General features: G+C 50.7%; 6 protein-coding genes and 2 non-coding genes across 8 annotated transcripts; 2 read left to right on the forward strand and 6 right to left on the reverse strand.

Annotated features, from left to right (window-relative positions):
- Positions 1-264: 264 nt before the first annotated feature.
- Positions 265-4,811, reverse strand: BO95DRAFT_509961 (ABC transporter ATP-binding protein; the record flags this gene model as incomplete). The annotated part of the gene is made up of 6 exons (XM_025591316.1): positions 265-1,290; positions 1,349-1,471; positions 1,524-3,447; positions 3,513-4,176; positions 4,235-4,700; positions 4,760-4,811. The coding sequence occupies 6 exons, from the start codon at positions 4,809-4,811 to the stop codon at positions 395-397; spliced, it is 4,125 nt and encodes a 1,374-aa protein (XP_025447957.1). The 3' UTR covers positions 265-394.
- An 82-nt stretch (positions 4,812-4,893) lies between these two features.
- BO95DRAFT_402459 (polysaccharide biosynthesis domain-containing protein) lies at positions 4,894-6,126 on the reverse strand (the record flags this gene model as incomplete). Its single annotated transcript, XM_025583888.1, has 5 exons — positions 4,894-5,442; positions 5,510-5,546; positions 5,619-5,903; positions 5,966-5,990; positions 6,082-6,126. 5 exons carry the CDS (start codon positions 6,124-6,126, stop codon positions 5,385-5,387), a joined length of 450 nt encoding a protein of 149 aa, XP_025447958.1. The 3' UTR covers positions 4,894-5,384.
- A 524-nt stretch (positions 6,127-6,650) lies between these two features.
- Positions 6,651-8,706, reverse strand: BO95DRAFT_2761 (synembryn). Its single transcript, XM_025581616.1, has 7 exons — positions 8,493-8,706; positions 8,368-8,442; positions 8,229-8,305; positions 8,018-8,176; positions 7,841-7,960; positions 6,914-7,758; positions 6,651-6,862 (listed from the first exon to the last, which is right to left on the reverse strand). The coding sequence occupies exons 1-7, from the start codon at positions 8,518-8,520 to the stop codon at positions 6,763-6,765; spliced, it is 1,404 nt and encodes a 467-aa protein (XP_025447959.1). The 5' UTR covers positions 8,521-8,706; the 3' UTR covers positions 6,651-6,762.
- A 544-nt stretch (positions 8,707-9,250) lies between these two features.
- On the forward strand, positions 9,251-15,177 carry BO95DRAFT_437613 (putative telomere length regulator protein (Rif1)). Its single transcript, XM_025585313.1, has 3 exons — positions 9,251-12,334; positions 12,384-12,650; positions 12,701-15,177. The coding sequence occupies exons 1-3, from the start codon at positions 9,404-9,406 to the stop codon at positions 14,903-14,905; spliced, it is 5,403 nt and encodes a 1,800-aa protein (XP_025447960.1). The 5' UTR covers positions 9,251-9,403; the 3' UTR covers positions 14,906-15,177.
- Positions 15,178-15,420: 243 nt separating this feature from the next.
- BO95DRAFT_t3 lies at positions 15,421-15,512 on the reverse strand. Its single transcript has one exon. It is a non-coding gene; the product is annotated as a tRNA-Pro (tRNA).
- Positions 15,513-17,452: 1,940 nt separating this feature from the next.
- Positions 17,453-18,439, forward strand: BO95DRAFT_437614 (putative RING finger protein). Its single transcript, XM_025585314.1, has one exon. It carries the CDS (start codon positions 17,461-17,463, stop codon positions 18,028-18,030), a length of 570 nt encoding a protein of 189 aa, XP_025447961.1. The 5' UTR covers positions 17,453-17,460; the 3' UTR covers positions 18,031-18,439.
- Positions 18,317-19,696, reverse strand: BO95DRAFT_458197 (uncharacterized protein; the record flags this gene model as incomplete). Its single annotated transcript, XM_025588531.1, has 4 exons — positions 18,317-19,348; positions 19,409-19,437; positions 19,493-19,536; positions 19,608-19,696. 4 exons carry the CDS (start codon positions 19,694-19,696, stop codon positions 18,317-18,319), a joined length of 1,194 nt encoding a protein of 397 aa, XP_025447962.1.
- Positions 19,697-20,664: 968 nt separating this feature from the next.
- On the reverse strand, positions 20,665-20,749 carry BO95DRAFT_t2. The gene has a single exon. It is a non-coding gene; the product is annotated as a tRNA-Gly (tRNA).
- Positions 20,750-21,235: the final 486 nt, after the last annotated feature.

Genomic DNA, 21,235 nt, shown 5'->3' on the forward strand with positions numbered 1-21,235 from the left:
GGAGTAGCCCTCCCCGCAATTGTTTCAAGCCAAACCCCACAGGCTATACCTCACCGCTGTACGCCCGACACTGCAGCTGGGTTACCTGCTGGGTTGAGAAGCTAAGTAAGGTAGGTGTCGACAACGTCAACCCAGTCTTACCGGCCACCCCAGCCCTCTAGAGGTCTTGGTCTGGCTACAGATTTATACCTCCTTTGGATCAAGCAAGATCTTATTTGGAAACAAAGAGAATCGAAGAAGCGACAAGTATGTACATGATAGCTTGGTGACTTTTCATGCCGGTCAAAGCGAAAGCCTCCGGGAAAGACAGAATCGACGATTGAGCGCTTCCTTCTTCGTCGCAGGTGCCTCACGTCCAGCGATGCAGCCTTTATTGCACAACATTACCTCTGTTTTATGCATCGGTCTCATCGTCCTCGCAGGGGTCCTCTATCAAAGCCTTCAGTTTCCCGCCATTCCGGCGCGCCAGCTCTTCGAATGGCCCGTCCTCAACCACACGACCTTGTTCAAGCACGACGATCTTGTCCGCAATCTCCATCATTTCTCTTGCGTGCGTGACGATGAGCACAGTAAGTCCAAGTTGTCCGGCGACTAGCTGCTGCACCGTTTGGCGAACGATCTTAGCATTAGTGGGATCAAGGCTGGATGTGGCCTCGTCCAAGATAAGTATCTGGGGCTTTCGAATGAGGGCTCGTGCGATGACAAGCCGCTGAGCTTGTCCTCCCGACAAACCCACGCCACCGTCACCGATAACTGTGAGATAGCCTTGGGCCAGAGATGAAATGAACTCATCAATCCCAGCTGCCTGTGCGGCAGCGCGTACATGGTAAACCTGGTGGAGTGGGGACGAGTCTCCAAGGCCGTAAGTTATGTTCTCCTGGATCGTCCCCGGGAAGATAGAGGGCTGCTGTGACACAATCGAGATGAGAGATCGAAGCGTTGGAGTGTGCACTTGATGAATGTCAACGCCCCCTAAAGCAATTGTGGGCCACCCTTGGGCTGACTTCGGACTCTCGTATAAATTGAGAAGCAGCGATGTTATTGTGGACTTCCCCGACCCGGAACGCCCAACAATCGCTGTACATGAGCTTCTCGGAATGGTGATGGAGACGTCTTTCAGCACCAGTGCGTTGGACCGGGTTGGATACCGAAAGCTGAGCCCCGTGATCTTGACTGGTGCGACTTGGCGGACCTTGAGGGTTCCCTTATGCTCGTGCGAGCTACCTTTAGGAAGATCCGCGAGGCGCAAGAGCTGATTAGCCATCTCCTGCGACGTGCCAATTTGAGGGACTTTGGGGTGGTCAGTAAATGCTACGCAGGTGGGAAACAGCAGATGATGAGAACATACTCCATGAAAGAACCACACTTGCATATCCAATGCCGAATAGGAGCATGGAAAACACGCTCATGAGTTGTTCGACGCTGAATTCTGCCGAAGATACCAGCACCGCCCCATAATAGAATATCAAAGCTTTGATTCATCAGCATCTGCTGCATGATACTTCAACAGTCTCGTGACTCACCACTGACAAACATAATCATAGAATCGACCAGGCCGAAAAGAGAACCCGTGTAGAGAGCTTTTTTGATGCCGATGGTCATGCACACCGCCGCAGCTCTCAAGTGCTTCTTGTGAAAGAACGGCTCTAGTGTCAGGTTTCTGACTGTCCGGATCTCTGAAAACGTCTCGATGAAGACCTCCGATGTCGTGGTTCTAGCTCCAGAAGATCGTCTCTCCCATAATCCAGTCGTTCTCTCGAAGCCTCTAGTGATAGCGTAAATGACGGGGCCGCAAGCGAGAACAACAAGAGTCAACTTCCAGCAGAGGGCCATGCTCCAGATAATCGCAGTCAGAGCAACGGTGGCAGCCACGAGGAGATATCCACCAAAACGGCCAACCAAGTTGCGCATCTCCTCGCCATTTTGGTTCAGGCATGTTGTTAGCTGGGAGGGTCTGTTCCCTTCTTCGTCAAACCATTTGCGGGGCTGGTCGAGGGTTCGAGCGAAGCCGATCTTGCGTATACTATCGACCCAAGCCTGACCGCATAGATCCAGGAGGTAATGCATCAAAAAGGACACTACACCGTCGGCGAGTGATACCCCGAAGACGGCCAAAGACCACGTCGACGCGTGGCTTTTTTTGTTATAGAAAGTCTGCAGCAGCTGCGACAAACAGAAAGAAAACACCGGAGTCGCCATCGCATGGAGAAGCGTGCTGAAAGATCCCAGCGCCAGCAGCCAACGTTGTTCACTCGTCAAATTTGGTATCATGGTCAACAAGATCTTCCGTAAAGGCCTGCGTTGCTGGGGCAGGAGGCGGGCCACTTGCTCGGGGTGCTCATCTGCAACCATTTCGTCAATGCGATCAAGCGGGTGGTTGTTGGCAGCAATGTGACGGCTAATTCGGTTGAGCTGTGCCTTTGCGTTGACTTGAATCGTGTTGAGCTCTATCATCTCCATGGCAATTGAGTCGATGGATTCCCGCTGCGCATGGAGTGGAAGCATGGATCCGAACACGCTTTGTCTTCTGGATCGCACCCCACCGGCATACTCGTTGTCTGTCGACAGCATCTCCTTGAGATATGCATCTCGCACTGGGTCATAGAAATGTCTATTTCGAGCTTTCGATGTATCACAAGAGCCTGGCTCAGGCGATGAGCTCCGGCTCATCGCGCCGCTTGCGTCTTCTTCTTCTTCTTCTTCTTCTTCTTCTTCTTCTTCACCTTCACCTTGCTCGGTGGCTTTCTTACTTTTTGAAGGGAAGAATAGTTTGTTTTCCTCCAGCTCATGTCTATAACCGGCGTGCACTACCAAGCCATGCTCTAGAATATATGCGAAGTCGCGGTCCAGGATCTGGGACATTTCGTGCGTGATGATAATCGTCGTCTTGCCCCGTCGCCATTCTCGAATGGCTTTCATAATTTCGACGCGGTTGGTGCCATCTAGAGCACTTGTCGGTTCGTCCATGATCAATATAGGAGTATCTCTGAGTCGAGCTCTGGCGATCGCAACCCGCTGCCTTTGACCCCCACTCAAAAAATTCCCACCGGGTCCAACACATGTTTCGATGCCTTCGGGCATAGCCTGTATAGTCCCCTCTAACCTGGCTAAATCAATGCATCCTTGAATGTCAGGTTTCCGGAGCCGACTGTGATCTCGGCTTCCAAATGCGATATTCATGAAAACAGACTCGTTGAACAGCACGCTCCGCTGTTCGATGAGTGTCACGTTTTTGCGAATCCAGTTCGTACTTAACGTCTGAATGGGATGTCCATCGATAAGAATCTCACCCGATGTCGGCATGTAGAAGCGAGCAAGTAGCTGCCCAAGTGTGCTTTTTCCGGAACCGCTTTTTCCTATGACGAACGTGGTCTCTCCAGCTGGAAAGAAGAAGCTCGTCGAGTTCAGACTGAGTCTGTCTGGTTGAGACGAGTATGAGAAAGAAAGCTTTTAGGCACCGGCGAATTAGCGAGTGAACCAATATGAAAAAGGAGTGTTGATATACTACACACATTTTTCACTTCGATGTCGCCATGGCAGACATCCGGGCATATGGCACCGTCTAACACACCCGGGGCTTTACCGTCCGCTCGATCACTTAACGCGTTTCGCAGGGCAAGGGAAGCGATCTTGCCCTTTTTCATTACAGCTGCCTGTGGCATGATGAATTCGAAGGACTGCGCTGCTGCCAAGCAGGCCCAGAAGGTTCTTAAAACTTCCCCTGCAGAGAGCTGACCGGACGCCGCCAGAGAGCTGCCATACCAGAAACCTTGAATAAACATACCGAAAGACATCATACGCAGGAACGCGATCTGCAGAGAGGTGAAGCGTGCTCGCCTCAAATAGCACAGTGCTGCTTTGTCGATGCTGGCCACAAAACTCCGGTGCTCGATGAGTTGCCCATTGAAGGACTTGACTGCATCAATCGAGGTGGTGGCGCTGTCCACAATCTTCGACGACTTCACAAGCTCAACCTTCTGCGCTTCGAAGCTCGCATTCATTTTCGAGGACAGGAATGAGATGATGGCCGACAGGACCGGCATCCCAGCCAGAGTGACCAAGCTCAGGTTCCAGGACGTATAGAAGGCTAGGATCAGCGAGACGATCGCTCGAAAAAAGTATTGTACGGCAAGCCCGAATGCCTGCGACGTCGCCTTTTGCAGGTCATCGATAAGACTAGTTTTCAGTGTCAGCCTGTTAGGGCGAGCCAAACAAGAATCATCATGCAACGCACCCCTGGAGACTTGACAGGTACACCCGAGTGCCATCCTGCTGTGTCTCAAACCATTCTTGATCCCTCTTCAAGAGGCCGTCGAAAAGCTCGGTGCGAGCGTTGGCCACTTGCAGCTCTCCGAAGATAACAAACAGGACATAGTAGCATCCGTTACAGATCCAACTGATTGCTCCCAAGACCGCCAGTCGGACGCAATACTTCGTCGTCGTCCGAATGAGGTCGTGATTAGTGATCTCCTGGCCTCCGAACAAGGTGAATTCGTTGAAGATCTGGCCCAGCAATATAGAGAAAGCCGGTGTGGGCAGACTGGCGACGAGAGCGAGCACGACTCCTCCGATCAGAGTCGGCGCATGCTTCCCAGTAGTGAAGCTGAACAAAGACAACCAGCCCGCATTTCTGCCCGAGGGAAGTCGGAGAGTAAACGCGGCCATCGTTTGATTCGGCCTTGCGAGCCGTCCTTGATTGACTGTTGTTTTCCTTTCTTTTATCTATCGACGAGGCGTCTTGATAAACTCTGGGAGATACATGGTTTGACTAAGAATGCAGAAAGGTCGGTCTTCGCAGACGATCGATCCATATTGAGAGATGAGATACCCAAAAAGTCTAACACTCGCCTATGCTCCATCCTGTTTGTGAGGCGTAACAAAGGGGAGTCATTCATGGCAGGCTGAGGTAACCCATTGTCCCGCTCCTTGTCCCAAAGCGGTTATATTGAGGAAGGAAGAGATAATGATCCACGGTTGGCATTGTTGTTTCTCCGCTCGCCCTGAGGACCAACCACCCCCAAAAAAAAGAAAATGTCTATTCATTACTTCATTTCCAATGAACAAGATCCACCCACTGTATATACATATAATGTTTCGCTTTTTGAGAACGAAGAGAAGAAATTGAGACCACCCCGGTTCCATTCTCGCAGGGAACCCAGACTCTCTGCCAAGGTCATTAAAAGCAACATTTACGGCCGCTACCGAACGATTCATTGGACCATGAACGGGCCGTGAAGTGGGCTGACTATGGACTCGAGTCGTTGCACTATCCCATAAAGCGACAGCGAATGCAGGATTGGGAGCTGGGGAACGGATCCAGTCATTCGTGCGACTATTCTAGAAGGGCCAAGGAAAGGTTTTTCCAGTACTCCGTGGCACACATCTTAGGAGCTCGCCTTCTGGGCCTTCTCGTAGATCCAGTCGTTGAGTCCAGCGCGGTTCCTAACGAATCGATAATTGATTAGTTCCACTTGTGTTTTTTTCTTATTCGAGGCCCGATGATGCTCACCTGGCGATCTCGATCGCGTAAAACTGCATGCGCATGGCTGTTTTGCGACGTTAGTCCCACATATTTCCCCAGTGCAACAAACTTCCTGTAGTCAAAAAAGAAAACCCACCGAAGATAGTCGTCTCCTGGTCGTACTCGAATTTGGGGTTGGAGCGGAGCATAGTTCCGAAGTTGAAGTCGGTGACGGTCTTCTCATACTGGTTCATCCAGTTGCGCCACTTCTCCTTGCCCTCCTTGCTCTTCATCGTGTCCTCGTTCAGCGTCTCGGCGGGGTCGAAGTCCGGGAACTCCTTCATGAAGGACTCGTAGATCTCATCGTCCATCTTGGTCAGACGGAGCTGCGAGCCGCGGACCTTCTCGAGGATCGCCCAGTATGTCATCAAGTGCTCCACGGCTGTAAAGGCGGGTGAGTATGAACGATTCTACCTAGAACGGTGAGGTGAGAGGGAAACGGACCCTTGACGGCAAATTGCTTCTCCATCTACAACGCGAGAAAATCAGCTGTTGGTCTTGTTTTCGAAAGATGGAGATCACCAGGGGAGTTTTCTTCCTGGCGCAAAGCACGAACTTACATCGTCCAAGTTCTCCGCGGTCTCGGGATCGAAAGGCTTCGACATTTTGACGATTATGTGTGTGGGGATATGCTTTGAAGAATGTTCAATGTGGTGGGTATACAATGGAAGGTCTCTTTGGGGACCGATAACAAACTCTGGTGGTTGGTTGTTGTTGGGTGGATTGGGAAATCGGATTCGAAGTGCCCCGCGCGACAGACTACTCTTTTTCTGCCGCGGGCGGAGATTTTTGCGCCGCCCGCCTAAAACCCCGCCCCGCACCAGATCCGTACGTCATTCGCACCGTTTCAACAGTGCTTTCTAAGGCCTGAGAACTGATATGCAAATGCAGACTGCTCATACTACAGGTCCATAGGCCTCGACACCAGACTCTACCGGAAGCTTCAAGCATCTTCGAGCTGATGCTCGGAGCTTCTACTCTGGGATTCTGTCGCTTATTAATGGGTGGCCAAATCATGCCTGCTTGCTTTCCATTCGATTCTGCGGATGACAGATCAAGGCAATGAGGGACAGAGCTACCCGAATTAATGTACAAGGGGGAACTGTAACTGCAGTGCTATGCTGAGGGCTAGACGGCAAGATCAGACATCTTAGATGGGAAGGAAACCTGTACAACTCCGGGTCCCAGTTCAATTGACGGGGTATGATACAGCAGTAACAAAGGGGTCAGATAGCAAATGCTCAGTCGCTGTCGTCCGAATCAGGCAGTTCTTCAAATCTACCTTCGTGAAGGGCACGCGTGACAGGGTTCTCCACGTTGAGTATTCCATTCGCCTTGGCCCTATATGAAGCTGTCAGCAATCATCTATATCATCGGTGGAGGAACACAAACCTCTCAAAGAGCACAAACAATCGCTCTGCCTCACGCTCCTTCTCTTCCTTTGTCATAGGCGGCCATTCATCCTTCTTCTCCGCAGCCCATTTCTGGCCAGTTATGGGGTTGACCTCCGGATCGAATCCCTGCGGGTTCGTAGCGAATGCCTCGCCCGCTGTCTGCGGTATCTCCATGCCACGAGAAGCCAATAATCCTGCTGCAAATCCATAGCCAATGTTTCTGGTCAAGTTCTCCGCGTCCTTTCCAGAGAGAACGAACATGAGCTCGGAGATAGCTGTCTTTACGTTCGGATAGGGAGTGGTTGAGAGATTCAGAAGCTTGGAGGAAAGCGTGTCGGACTGTCCAATGGGACGACTTCTATCATTCTCTTCGGGTAACAAAAGCCATTGCATGTACTTGCGGACGCCATCAGGTGCCAGCTCATGAATAGTCACAAGAGTGTGGAAGAGTGGGATCGCTTTGGTTTCCAACTCATCTGCCTTATATGCAGACACAGCCTGGTCCAGAATATTGATCAGCTTGTCGACATTGCAGTTCTGATTAAACGTCGGAAAGAGCGGACTGCTCTCCCATGCTTTGCCTTTCTTGTTCTCAATGTCAAGGGTTGACAGGCAGTTGAGAAGATATCCGAGCAAACCGTCTAGAGGCTTTTCAGGAATATCCATCCGGCTGATGATCTTGAAGAGGTGCGGGATCGAAGGCGAAAAACTCCCCGCAAGCTCCGGATAGATCTTGGAGACATTAAAAATCAATTTCAGTGTGTCGATGAGCGCCAGTTCGTCCATCTGCGACAAGGGCTTCTTTCCCGACTTCGGAAATTGCTTGGCGTGTCGAGTAATTTGCTACATAGATTGATCAGTCAGATTGGTTCTACTCCTCTAGGGGCCAAAGAGGGGGGTGGGATGGTGGAGGGGGCTCACTCACATAGTTGACATTTTCACTCAAGAGATGATTCTTAATCAGTATTTCGAAGTCCATGGTGGTATCATATGTGGAGAGAAAGAGAATGCGACTAATAACCATTTCGTCGTCTGAAGAGTCACACTAGCCTGGTTTCAGCAAATAGAAACACGTGTAAGATGGTGGAATTGATTTGCATACTTTGAGTAGCTCCGCCAATTTACCTCCATAGCCTGTATCAACAAACAGCTGACGCATAGCAGGGTTAAGGAGGAGAGCATTTGCAACGCATCGTAGGGCAGCTCGCCGCACATCAGTCGTTTCTCCCGTAACACCGTACTTGGTTAACAGTTCTATTCCCTATAGAATAGTCAGCAGTCGAAGCAAGCTATGAGTAGTTGGTTCTTAGTACCTCTTTAGAATAGATCGGGCCTGCGTTATCAGGGCTGGTGCCATGCTGCCTCAGCTCTAACAGGGTTTGTATGCGTTCTATAAGGTGCATTCCATGTTGTGAGAAGCTTGCTCATAAGTATGCTTTTCTTTGTACTTACGCTGTGATGTGAGCGACTTCTTCAGCTGGTCTTGTTTTAGCAACTCCACCAACTGGGAGACCCGTTGCAGTTTAGCTAAGCATAATCTGTTAGTCTACATCGATATGAAGGTGGTTTCTACATACCTGCACCTTGGAGCGTGCGAAACTCCATCTTTTATGTTGTTCAAAACTTGAATTCGGCAGAGGAGCAACCGGGTTCCTGTGTCCCGTGTGGCTTTGTATGAATAGGACACCCCCTGGTAGTCCACCCAAACTTGGGCCCCGCTTGATTAGAGCTAGTGACCTTTGCGACCGCACGAACCTCAGTGTTCCGGTAATCCAAAAGGTCAAAGTATTAACACTCCTTTGGTGAGATAAGTCACGCTGTAGCTCAAGGTTCAAAGGCCCTGGACCAAGTGATGTAGAGGTTTCGGGCCTTGGATCCGCGGGGATGGTTCTTGCCAGAAGTTAAAGCCAATGATGGATCGGTGAATAGAGGATCGGAGAGGTGCGATAAAGCAGGAGAACCCCACTCAGGCTCACAAATGTATGTGTATCTCCACAAGGATCGATGGAAGAAAGTATGTACTGATATAGGGAGATCTTTCTGCGTCCTGTCTAGGAGGATATTCTCAGTTCTTCGAGAATGTTTCCTATCAAAGACACGAGTCCAGACCCATGTTTCGAGCCCAAATATCTAGACTGGTTCTATCATCATTAACTTAAATGGTTCATTTGTTTGTTCGATTTGTTTCAACTTCCCGCCCGGATACTAGTGCCTTGTCTCCTCAGGCATCAAACGCGGCGCTGCCACTTTACGCGTGCCTCAGCCACAGGCGCGTCCCTTTTGAGCTGCGTGGCTTGGCGCGGTTCCCCGAGGATCAAACGCTCGACAGCCCTGCTTCATCTGGGCTTCAAATCTCGCTCCAGGTTGTTTCTCTCAGGCTTGAACTAGAGCATGGACCACTCGTGATCATCGTCAGGCCATATCGCGATGTCCTTTTCTCTCTCTCGGCTTCTGATTCCTATTTCTTAACCATTCGATCGTCAAAAATATGGTGGAGATTCTCGGTCCTGTCTCTGCTCGTCCGCCGACTCCACCAAGGACATCGTCTTTTATGCTGTCTGAGAAAGATCGAAGGGAAGACTCCCCGGCCATTGTGCATACGCCTCGTGACTCTCCTTTCTCTGTCAATGGTTCGACCGGGGCCCCCTCGACCCGTCAATCCAAGCGCGTGAACTTCTCGCCATGGACTAAATATATCAAACCTCCGACTTTCACGAATACCACCGCCAAATCGCGACCTGAGCTGAAAGTTCTTCCCCCTTCGAACGAACTCAAACCCGCAAAGTCGATCCTCAAGACGACGAGCTCGCACGCTCTAGCCGACTCTCCTTCCTCCGCCCCTCCCATTCCCGACACGTTCGCCATGCTTCTTGAATCCATTCTCCAGCAATTAGCTGGCGACACAGTCAGCTCCAGACTCGATGCATACATGCAATTCTTCGGGGCGCTAAGGGCATATGAAGGGCTTCCTGGAGAGCAGGAAGTTATCGCGAAGTTGGGCACAATTACACATTTTATACAACGAGACATCAGCAGAGACCTGACGACTGGAGGACCTTTGGACACCAATCTTGTCATCCAGGCGCTAAAACTGGCTGTTGCTCTTGTTTGGCACAATGAGATATCTGCGCGGCTGTCGGACGAGTTCAAGGCATTCCTTATCGATCACTCGATCGATTGCCTGCAAGATGCCAAAGTGCCTAAGTCCGTGATCACACATTACTTATCTGTCTTGGCTACACAAAACTTTCATACAAAAATCATGACCAATGCCAGGGTGATACGCCTTCTCACTGTCTTGAACAGTCTGACTAGCCGTGTCAACGGAAATGCAATTGTGTCTCAGCGGTTGAGCATCTACTCTCGTGTTCTCAGTCAATCGAAATCGACATTCGTCTCTCACGCAGCGTTGTGGATGGAGCATTTAATCTCGGGACTACTTCATCATATGAAGGATACTCGCCTCAAAGCTATTTCTGTCGGCTTCCAGACCTCTATCACGTGTGGGCCCAATCCAACGCTATCAAAGGCCGTTCGGGATGTGTTTGGAAGGTTCATAGACAAGGGCAGGAAGATGGTGACTGAAGTATGCGAGAGAATGTCACGGATGATGAACAATCCCGAATCAGGTATACATGTACCGCAGGTCTGGGGCGTGATCGTACTGCTTCTGAGAAGTAAAAAGTTCAACGTTGACCAGTGGGAACATTTCAAAGAATGGGTGCTGGTTTTGCAGAGGTGCTTCAATTGCAGTGACTCTTCAATCAAAGCTCAGGCTATCGTGGGTTGGAATCGATTTGTTCTGGTCGTTGGCCCGAGCGATACAACAAGCCCTTCTATACTCAAGATGCTGAGCAAACCAATCATGTCCCAATTCGACCGCAAGAAGCACGACAAGCAACCTCGCCAGCTGGCATTGTGCAGTTATTACAATCTTTTGTACTATGCCTTCCGCCCGTCTGCAACTTTTGAGCACCTGGATGTTGTTTGGAAAGAGTACATTGCCTCGCCCTTATCAACGGTATTCGCAACAGTGCCCGGCATGCATGATCGACTCGCTCACGTGCTGTCCAGCATGTTCTGGAGCTCGCACCCAAGGCCCTGGGTAGAAAACAAAGTCAATGAGAGCAACAAGCTGGATCCGGAGGAGTTACCTTCTATTGATAGCAGGTGGCTAAGATCCAGAATTTCATCAGTGCTTGATGTTCTTGAGAGTATCTTCAAAGCAACAATCTGGACAGATAACCTTGAACAGTCGCATGTTGGCGCTGCATGGCTGAATTTATCTAGTGCCTTGGCGTTCACCTTAAACAAAGAGATTACCCCAACTCCTGAGTCGATGCAGACCGTGGCTCACGTACTGGTTTTTCTTAGGCGGGTCTGGACTACCGGGCCAGACGCGCTCAGCGCAAAACAAGAGGATGGCTCCATGGACACTTTCTTCGAGCGATTTGGGTTCTTGTCCACTACGATGATCCACGCCCTAGGAAGTGCTCGGTTTACAGAGAAGCTTGTTCTGCGGACCTCCGACTACTCGTTCCAAGCTGCTACCACGCCAACCCATCGCCATTCGAGAGCAACCGCCAATCTAAGCACCCCGACCTTGCATTACCTCCGAATGATCAGTGAAATGTCTGTGATAACGGTGCCAAGCACGGCGTATTCTCACTTGGTCAAGAGTGTACTTGAGGCCACGTGCAGTGATAAAATTTCTCGAAGCTCGCGCTTAGAATTACTACAACAATGTGCCAGTCTCTATGATGAGTACAGTGACTCCGACTTCCCCTTGGGTCCCTTCTTGGCACAGACCGTCTGGGAGTGTACAGCACAGTCAGCTGCTGATTCTTTGCGCTCACTTCCAATGGAGACTGCGCGAGAACGCGATGGATCCGTTACCCGAGACTATGAAAATGCTGTGAAAGTTCTTTCAACGGGGTTGAATTACTATCGCAACTTTCAGGTATGGAATGAACTGCTTGACTCCCTGATACGTGTGGTGAGAACCGAGAGAAGTGACCAAGCAATCACACTCATGGTCATTGAGCCTCTTGCCGAGTCTATCATGAAGGGTGGTGCCCGGAGGTCTTACTTGCCGTTGGCATCTATCCTCAAGCAATTGCTTTCCATCACCTATTACCAACAATTTGAGAGAGACAACAATGAGAGCCACTTGCCGTTCCACAAACTGGTTGACCTGGTTGGGCGTACCCTGTTGGATTCTTATGAACACTTCGACCCCTCAGAAACGAGCGGTATGGCGGACTTCATTGAATCCTTAACATCACTCTTGGGCTCAGGTACTTCAACTGTCCGGTCTATCATGCTGGAAAGTCTTCAGCTACCCCTGGCTATTTATCTGAAGGATGAGGACAAGCGAATGAGCGTGGAGAGTGGTGTGGAGAGCAGGATTCTCACTGCAGTAAGTGTCAGAAGCAAGGGGGCTTGGACATACTCTAACCCTTGTATAGTGTCGCGCACTCTCTTCGGCTGTTCTGAATATCCTACAAGCATCTTCCCCCCATAATGCCTCGTTCCTGCAAAAGTTCGAAGATATCATTCACGCAGGTCTAGATTCTTCACACATATCAGTAAGAAGGAGGTTCTATGACTTCTGGAATTCTACCTTCGGTTCACAGAGATTTTTGTCCCGCCCCGAAAGGATAACGCATGCGCTGGAGAGCTTGGAAGCTCTCATTATACATCAGCAGGCCATCACACCTTTGGAGGAATCGAAGGTATGTCATGTCATAACGAGCGACAGCCAGCTCATGCTAACCCTTCGAAGCCTAGAGCTCGGATGAGTACTTTCGACGAACAGGAAACCAAAAACGGCTCTGGGGACATGTCCGTAAAGTCACGGATCTCTTTCATTCTAGACAATCCGGTCGACTCGGGCTTGAACTCGTCGCCTGTGACTGGGGGCTCAGACCGTGCAGTCACACGAGAGCGCACAAAAGAACTTCAGCGGGAACGAGCTTTCGAAGCTGACAGTCAGCGTGCCGAGCAACATGTTGTTGCTTCTCATCCAGACCCTTTCGTATCAGGCCCAGAGGACGGTAACAAGCGCAGCGAGTTGTTCTCGATGATTGAAAGCCTCAGGTCTTCTTCCCCGCCGAGCAATACACCTAGAGATATCCACTTCATGACACCGCCGCACTTGCGTCACCTGCATCACTCGGATACAGATGCAGGGACCCCGCAAACACCCCCTTTGCCGCCTGTGTCGGCAGAGAACGAATATAACTACCTTGGCTCGTCACCGACTCCTATCTCAAGAGGGAGGGCGCAGTTGAGCGACTCACATGTGCCACCACCCCCAACATCTGCCCCAGAAGCCTCTTTGTTGGACAACGAGCCCCGATCATCACCTCCAGAACTCACTTCACTTCCCGCAGATCATCACTCGCTTACTCCTGGTCCCCATCCTAGTAACGAGACACCCGTTGACCTTGAGACACCAACGACCACACCGGGTAAGAGCAAGAAGGCGAAGAAGAAGGCCAGACGCTCTGCCAAGCTCAAGAAGAAGTCAAATTCTGAGCTCAATCAGACTGAACACGTCACTCAGGACAATCCAAACGACGTCGCAGACCAGCCTATGACTAAACGCCTCCGCTCTTCTACTGGGAAGACCTCTGATTCTCCTCTGCAATCCACAACCGAGAAGCAACATACAGGAGCTGCCACAGAATCCAGTAAGGAGACACGTCATACGCACTCCACAAGAGCCTCCGCCTCGGCCAACGCCGTCGGTTCGAAGACTGGGCCCGAAGTGGAGAAGGACTTGCCTCAGATTGTCGAAATCGTCGAGGCCCAGGCGGAACGACCCAGCGGTAACCCCGGCTTGTACAACGACGATGTTGATATGGAAGACCAGGTGTCATCCCAATTGGAGCAAGATCTGGAGCTTGCCGTAGATAAAGATGATGTTGCGGGCGGTGAAGAGTCGATGGAAGCTTCGCATGAGCCTCAACCATCCAGGAAGAGAAAACGTGAGATGGAAGAGCAGACACCTCAGAGGAAGGAAAGAAGGCGCTCGTCTCGACTCACAAAGACGCCCGCTGCGGCTGAGGAATACGAAGCCGACACCACTCGCTCGAACGAAATCTTGCTAAACACTCACGACCTTGAGTCGTCGCCTGCCGAGTCTGCACCGAAACGACGGAAACATGACACCAGGGCTGAGGCCTCCAGCACGACTAGATCGGTCGCTAACAGTCAAGCATCGGACCCTGTCAGCTCGAAGGACAAGCCTTCAGAGAGTCAAGACAAGTCTCAGAAGAGAAGGTCTTCTCGTCTAAGTGGTCAAGCTGCGCCGCCTATACCCGAGGAGAGCCCTGTGCTTCAAAAGAAGTCGAAGAAATCACCTCGACCTTCTCGTCCACGCAAGCAGGACAATGATATAAACACGGAAACTATACATGAAGAGAGTGATTCCCAGGAGACTACGGCAGAAGACCAGCCAAAGCAGCCAGCGCGTGAGAAGGCGTCCGATCATCTGGACGATGTTCAGAATGCACTAGATGCTACGGCGGTTCCCGAAGTAGACCCGGAAACACACGAGTCTGAGGAGTCGGTACAACCTGCGCTCGAAGCTCAGGAGGAAGTCGCTTCGACGACCCGGCCCGTGCCTGTCGAGAATCTGCAGCCCTCGGCAGACAACGACATCCAGATGACCGATGCGCACCCGTCCGCAGAAACCGCTCCCGAGTCGCAGAAGACACCATCTTCCATCAGGGAGAAGCACTCGGAGAAGAAAAAGAAGAAAACCCGCGCCTCATCCCGCGCTGCCCCTACTCAAGCAGAAACCGAGGCCCCAGCCGAACCTGTCCTGGTCAAGTCCGAGGCGGAAATCGCAAACTCCCTCCGCAGGGTCCTTGACGACGTCAAATTGGCCAAGCTGGACAGGCAATCTCTCAAAGAGATTGACGACCTGTTGTTCGATATTCGGGTGGAGACACATGAGGCAATGCGGAGGAATACGGGTTAGGAAGGTTGAACTTTTCTTGTATTTTTTTGCATAGCGAAGGCGTTTTCTTTTTTTTTTTCGACATGTCCGCGGGGTATCTGCTTATCTTAGGTCCTATGTTATATACACACTTATCTTTCGATGCGCCAGGGGGAGGTTGCTTTTGTATCTTTGGCAGAGGATGGGAAAAGATCAAGATTTGTTGTTTTTGCTTCGGGTTTTCTTCCGAGTCACCACCCTTGTAGTATATTGTTTTCGTTACCTTTGTGTATTTGAAAACTGCGATTAGGAAGAGGTTTTGTACTATGGTCCGGGGACTGGGAAACGAAAAAGGTTCCACATTTTTAGGTATATTCTAGGCTTATGGCAGGTGATGTACACTTCGTGGGGCAATCTACCTAGAGCCTTCTCGTTGCATTGAATGTGGCTGAAGAAAACGGTGCTGTTTTGCAGAATATAGTAGGAGGAGAGAGCATATGAAGGTGGTGAAGAGCAAAAGAGAACAAAAAAGTGGCGATGCGGAAAAAAAGGATAACGGCCCGAGCCGCGGATCGAACGCGGGACCTCTCGCAGATATGCTTGGGTTTGGAATCCCTAAGCGAGAATCATACCACTAGACCACCCGGGCTTGTTATGGTAATCCTGCGTAATTGATGCAATATATTTCAACATTTTGTCATCAAGTCCAGCTGCCCAGACATCTCCCTAGCCTTGTTGCCCATAGACTGCCTTCGAACCTGAGATATTCTCCACTTCAAGACTAAACCATACACTATGCACAAGGCGATGAGGCGCAAACTTCTCTACTATAGGTGGAGAGTGTGAGTTGACACTGAAAGTGGATACGTCCAGGCAATGCGGACAGGAGCATTTTAGGAATCAGCAGAAGCATACCTAACTACGCACTACACTGTACGGATCGGGTCCAACCATTCTCCATCCATGATTTCTAGGCCAAGTCAAACTCTTGGCTTCCATACATGCATACATATCACATATACGATTGCTGTAGTGTAGTAGTGGACCCTTCTGCCATAGATAAGCACAAACCGCCTTGGCTGCATCAACCTACACCGGTACTCTTGCTTATTGCCTAGACGAGACAGCCTCCCTCCTCCAGTGCAGCAGCTCTGCATTTTTCACCGTCATGCTATGCACCTCATGCCTTAACTTCATTGTCACAGCCACAAAGAATTCTGTGGCCGATTTTTGAAATAGAGAGGATCCAGTTTTGAGTGCACAAAAAAAATAGTGAATGCAGGCTATCTAGATTAGAAACACGTCTCTATCTACCCGGTCTCTTCAGCTCGCAGTTGCGCGCGCGGAGTAGGGCTTGAACTTACCACGAGGATAGATAATTCTGCTTTCGTCGCAGAGGAGCCAACGAATGAAATCGACCTACTTGCTTTGCCAATAATACACAGAATCGGAGGGAGAGAAGAAATCATACCAATTTTATCTCGCTTAACTTTACTCGACTTTATACTTCCTAAACTTCCCGCTACTAAAGGCATGCATGCACTGCCAACAGCTCCCACCGATCTATCAATCTGCACATAGCAAGCCATCCCCTACACTAGATTGATGGACTTTCCATAGAAGCACGTAAGATTCTCTCCGAGGAAGATAAATTGCATAAAGAACAACATGTTTCCTCCCGCCCTCCTCTCGAGGCTGAGCGAGCGAGCGGTGGGCGGATTTGGGGGGGGGTTAAGTGGTAGTCTCCCCTCCGGCCAGTCAGAGTTTCGTCATGGGGATGGGAAAAGGGAAATCATGCCGGATGCTGGACGCTTTCTCTTGAACACAGCTTTCTTTCTCTTCTTTATCTGCTTTTCTGCACGGACAAAGAGCACGGTAATCCCCAATGTCCGGTGTCCATAAGGAAGGGGAAAGGGGTTGCCAGAGATTGCGCTTTCACTCACTCATCTTGCACCAAAACTGCCGTGTCGGTATGTACGCTCGACCATAGGGGCTTACCATCTGATTTGCGCTACGCTGCGTCGTGCGTGAGGGGTGCCAGAATTAACACGCTCTCCTGCCTGTCTGCTTTCTGCTATCTGCTTCCACCTTTTCTCTCGTGGTTATAACATTGGGTCTGCTGCTTTGAGAGGTCTCGTGAGTTGCATATACAACAAGCAGGCCCTCTGATAGCATCTATCTACACTCCTTGATCTTTCCCGGAGAAAACAACCATCCTCACCGCTTCACACAAGTCACAGGGTATGTACATGGCCCTTTCGTGATTGATTCTGTGATCATATCCTGTCCTGTCGGTTTTCTGACTAGCGCACCCTGGGTAGCTTGATCTTCACAGAAAGCCGATGCAAGGTGACCCAGCATCAGCCATGGTTGACGTCTCGTCGGCCGCCATTCTCGGCTACTTGGCCCCCGTCTGCATTGCCTTCTTCGTTTTTGTTGCTTGGTATGTGGATCGTTTTCCCCTCGGTCATTCGTTTCTTCTTCAGTGGGCGTCCGGAATCTAACTCGGATGAATCAAAACAAAAAGGATCTGTGTTGAGGTCCGACGCCGCGAGCGTACCCGTAACCTGCACAGCAACGATGCCGAGACTGCTCCCATGGGGTCCAGTCGTGCCGTGATCTCCAGCCGTGACGTGGAGAGACGCTTCCCCCAGATGAAGTATAGCGACTGGCTCAGTTCTAGGACCAGGTGCATGCCCGCCAAGGATGCCACCGAGGCGAGGGTTTCTTCCGTCGCGGCTGATACTACCTCTGTCGATGCTATTGAGATCGCCCCGGTCAACGACGCTCCACGCTCCGAGGAAATCCCCACTGATACGCCTCGTCAGGTTCCTGGTTGCGATGGGCCAGCCCCTACTGCTTTTGACATCATGCAGGCTGCCCCGGGTACAGGAGAAGGCTTCGACATGGCAGATTCTAGCAGAGAGTGTGTTATTTGCATGGATGAGTTTCGCGGGCCAGACTTCATTCGTCCTCTGACGTGCGGTCATATTTTCCATGTGTCCTGCCTAGATCCCTGGCTAACCCGCCGCCACGCATGCTGCCCCCTGTGCAAGACAGACTACTGTAACGCAAGGGCCTCACGCACCGGTTGGCTTCATTCCGGGTCTGGCCCAGCTGTTCCGCAGCCAGTTCTGATCCGTACCGACATCCTTCCGCGTCTCTGAGGTACCTCTCTATAATCGCGCAACCAACTATCTGTGAGTAGAGACCGTGATTCCCCGCTGATTGTTGTGGGCCGAAGAAAGGCAGCTGACCATGACACTTCAGAGCGAGTGGCAATTTGCTTTCGCATAGCACATAGACCTGATTCGTGGAGCGTCTTTCGTGGTGTTCTGGTACCGGGGGGATCACATACTGAATTTTCGAGATTTAATGTCTTCATGCGTCTCACTTCTGTTGCGTCAGAGTGAGCTCGAGGCTGGTAGGCGATGTAAATAACTCGTTAGCATTTCACGCTACCATATGAATTTGCTTCAGCTCTATTCCCTCCTCGAACGTGTATTGACCTTCGTCCTCACAAGAGCGATAGGAACTGGCTCTATGCGGACCTAGAGTCCTTTCCGGATATCCGGGGGTCGTCCTGATGATAGCCTCCTCGCTTGTTCGTTGGTCAACAAGATTATCCTCGTGGGGCTTTCCTTTAACACTCATGGTGAAATGGTCGAGTTTCCATTCGTATGTATGGGAGAAATAGAATGGGTGCCAGTATCTCGTTTTTCCCCTGCTTTGCGCGGCACGCGATACGCTGGAAGGATCTATGCCATGCCAGCGAGCATGCTGACCATGCGGCCTATTTGTCTTCTGATACATTTTCGAGCTGAACACCCTCCGAATCAGGGGCGACAGACAAACCATATTCGCGACATAGATCGCAGTGCTCGCCTCCCGTATATACCAAATTTGATAGGTCGTCGTCAAGGGAGAGGCGAAATTGAAGACTTTGTTGAGAATCGCAGCGGCGATGGTGAAGACACCCAAGCTCATGACGCCCGCCAGCATGATTTTCTTTCCCCTCCTCATCTGGGCCTTCCGCAGCAGAGGAAATGGCAGCGCGAGCATGGCAGCATCGGAGGAGATGTTGAAGACTGCCTGGGTGATGGAGTAGTACTGGTAGGTCGCGCATTGCATGTCCTGCACCGGCATGGCCCAGTACTGTGAGAATGGCCGGCAATAGACGGCATAGTACGTGACCATGATAACGAGGAAGCCGACGGCGATGAAGGCGGCTATCAAATTGACATACATCCGCAACAGCCGGAAATTCTGGGTGAGCCGCCAGAACATGGTCAACATGCAAACCTTGACCCCCCAGGTGGAGAATAACATGCACTGCTCGAGGCCAATGACGATCTTGCTCCCAAAGATACGATCACGCACTTCTTGTGGGTTGGACATAATCTCATCGTATTGTGCCGGATCGACGAGATTAGACGCATAGCGGGCGGAGACTTGAATCAAAACCAGCAATGTTGTATAGATCAACTGCCTCACCCAGTGGGTCAGTCAAGCGCTCCTCTCTCCAGGTGCGGGCCTCAGACTTACAAATGTGACGCTCATCACATAATCCTCGGCTATATCAGGCGCGTTAGTGCTCACGAATTCCTGACAATCCTGGCTGCGTCATACAATACAGGCGCTTGATCGAACCGGTTGCGATGACACGGGAAACTCTTGGTAGGTTAGTAAGGGCTCTATGAAAGGAACATACCCTGTGCACGTAATGGGGGTCTTTGGTACTTACATCCTTCCAATGTATAGCACGGTTGCGACGCTCCAGAATATAATTGCCTCGGAGAGGAGCTGGTATGGGGGGGGTGAGAAGTCGCCCATGTCGTCGTCTTCTCAAAGTCTGGGTAAACCCCAGTGCTCCTGGACTCCTCGCCGTGTTTGCACGGCGCATGTCACACCAGGGGGGCAGATTGGTGTGCGGCTGGGGGGGGGGCATATATAGATAGCAATGCATCGGCCACCAGGAGCAGCCCTTGCACGCCCTGTCGCAGCAATGCCATTTTATCGGCACGTGAAGCAGAGACTCCGAGCCAGCCTCGACGCCACACGCACCGCCCAGAACGAGGGAGATGATGAGATTGCATGCCGCATCGGAGAGTCCGGAATTCCTTGCCTGGGTTGGCGACAGGACGCAAGGGGATGAACAACTGGGGATGGACTCGACTCTCCACCTGACTTGCGATTCAGTGCCAGGCACAAAACATTGCACTTGTGCTCTAGATTCATGATGGACTTGCAAATGAAGTACGATCGAATTGCACTGGTACAATGCGTAAATTGTTCGCTTCCTCGGCCGGTCATTCTTATGGACGTGCTTTGAACGGTTGAAGGGATGTTCAAGGTTCAAGCGAGGGATTGCTGGTTGTGCGATCGGAGGTGAGAAGGCAACCAGGGTGGCTAATGAAGTATGGTCATGCTGTATATTTAAGGTGGATTTTAAGTAGATTTGACAATGCATATCTCAGGGGTGCTGTGCCATTATCGTGATCTGCCATCCCCATCTTGTGATGGTGACAAGGGATGTTTGGTGCGAATGATCCGGGCACTACTAAAATATATAGACAAAAGTCAACCACGGGAGGGCAAAACCTCTTGAGCAGCACATGTCACCATGCCTGCATATCTACAGTTATTTGAACCAACTACACTGCCTAAGTAGACATTGACATTTAAAAAAAAAAAAAGACAACCGGCGTACGCTGTAAAGAGGTTTAAAAAGAGCACCCAAACCACAAGGGTGATACCAGCGGACCTGGCTGGATCAGAGCCGGAAAAATACAAAAATTAATTGCGCCAAGCGAGACTCGAACTCGCGTCCCAACCTAATCCTATGAGAATGGGAAGGTTGGATCCTAACCACTAGAAGATTGGCGCTGGGAACCACTGGACCATCTGGGCCATTGTAGTTATTGGGTCAATGTTTCAACAGGTGATATTCAGACACCTGGAACCGAAGTTTCGCCTCAATTTGCCACCAAGGAACCATCTATCGCGAACCTAATTTGACAGAAATCTTCCCTAAGCCGTCATTTATCCCAGGATGCCCTCAATTCCATGCAATCTTCGATTTATGGCGGTGCTTCTTGCATTTGAGTTGCGATGTGCTGGATTTATCGCAACTTCGGTCGAGCGCCGCTAATGCCGTATAGGGCCGTCGAAAGTAAAACCTGCGACTGCAGGCGAGATTCAAGGACATTGGGATTTGTGACAAGAACAAATATCTTTCTCATAGAAATTTTCTTCACAGAAGAAGAAAAAAATCGAATCCCTTAAGAAAAAATTATGGCGGGTGGAGCCTGGAATGAGTTGTAGGGCTAGCAATTTTTGTCCGTACCATGGGAAAGACGAGACCTTATTTCC

This window comes from Aspergillus brunneoviolaceus (assembly GCF_003184695.1).
Source record: "Aspergillus brunneoviolaceus CBS 621.78 unplaced genomic scaffold BO95scaffold_1, whole genome shotgun sequence".
NCBI lineage: Eukaryota > Fungi > Ascomycota > Eurotiomycetes > Eurotiales > Aspergillaceae > Aspergillus > Aspergillus brunneoviolaceus.

What these genes read in the sequence shown, in the direction of transcription:
- BO95DRAFT_2761 (XM_025581616.1), bottom strand. Translation starts at nt 8,520, where the DNA reads ATGGAGTTTCGCACGCTCCAAGGTGCAG. An exon ending in TGAGTGAAAATGTCAACTAT is followed by an intron (nt 7,759 to 7,840) that starts GTGAGTGAGCCC and finishes CAATCTATGTAG; the next exon opens with CAAATTACTCGACACGCCAA. An exon ending in TTGTTTGTGCTCTTTGAGAG is followed by an intron (nt 6,863 to 6,913) that starts GTTTGTGTTCCT and finishes AGCTTCATATAG; the next exon opens with GGCCAAGGCGAATGGAATAC.
- BO95DRAFT_437614 (XM_025585314.1), top strand. Translation starts at nt 17,461, where the DNA reads ATGGGGTCCAGTCGTGCCGTGATCTCCAGCCGTGACGTGGAGAGACGC.
- BO95DRAFT_437613 (XM_025585313.1), top strand. Translation starts at nt 9,404, where the DNA reads ATGGTGGAGATTCTCGGTCCTGTCTCTGCTCGTCCGCCGACTCCACCA. An exon ending in AGAGCAGGATTCTCACTGCA is followed by an intron (nt 12,335 to 12,383) that starts GTAAGTGTCAGA and finishes ACCCTTGTATAG; the next exon opens with TGTCGCGCACTCTCTTCGGC. An exon ending in CACCTTTGGAGGAATCGAAG is followed by an intron (nt 12,651 to 12,700) that starts GTATGTCATGTC and finishes AACCCTTCGAAG; the next exon opens with CCTAGAGCTCGGATGAGTAC.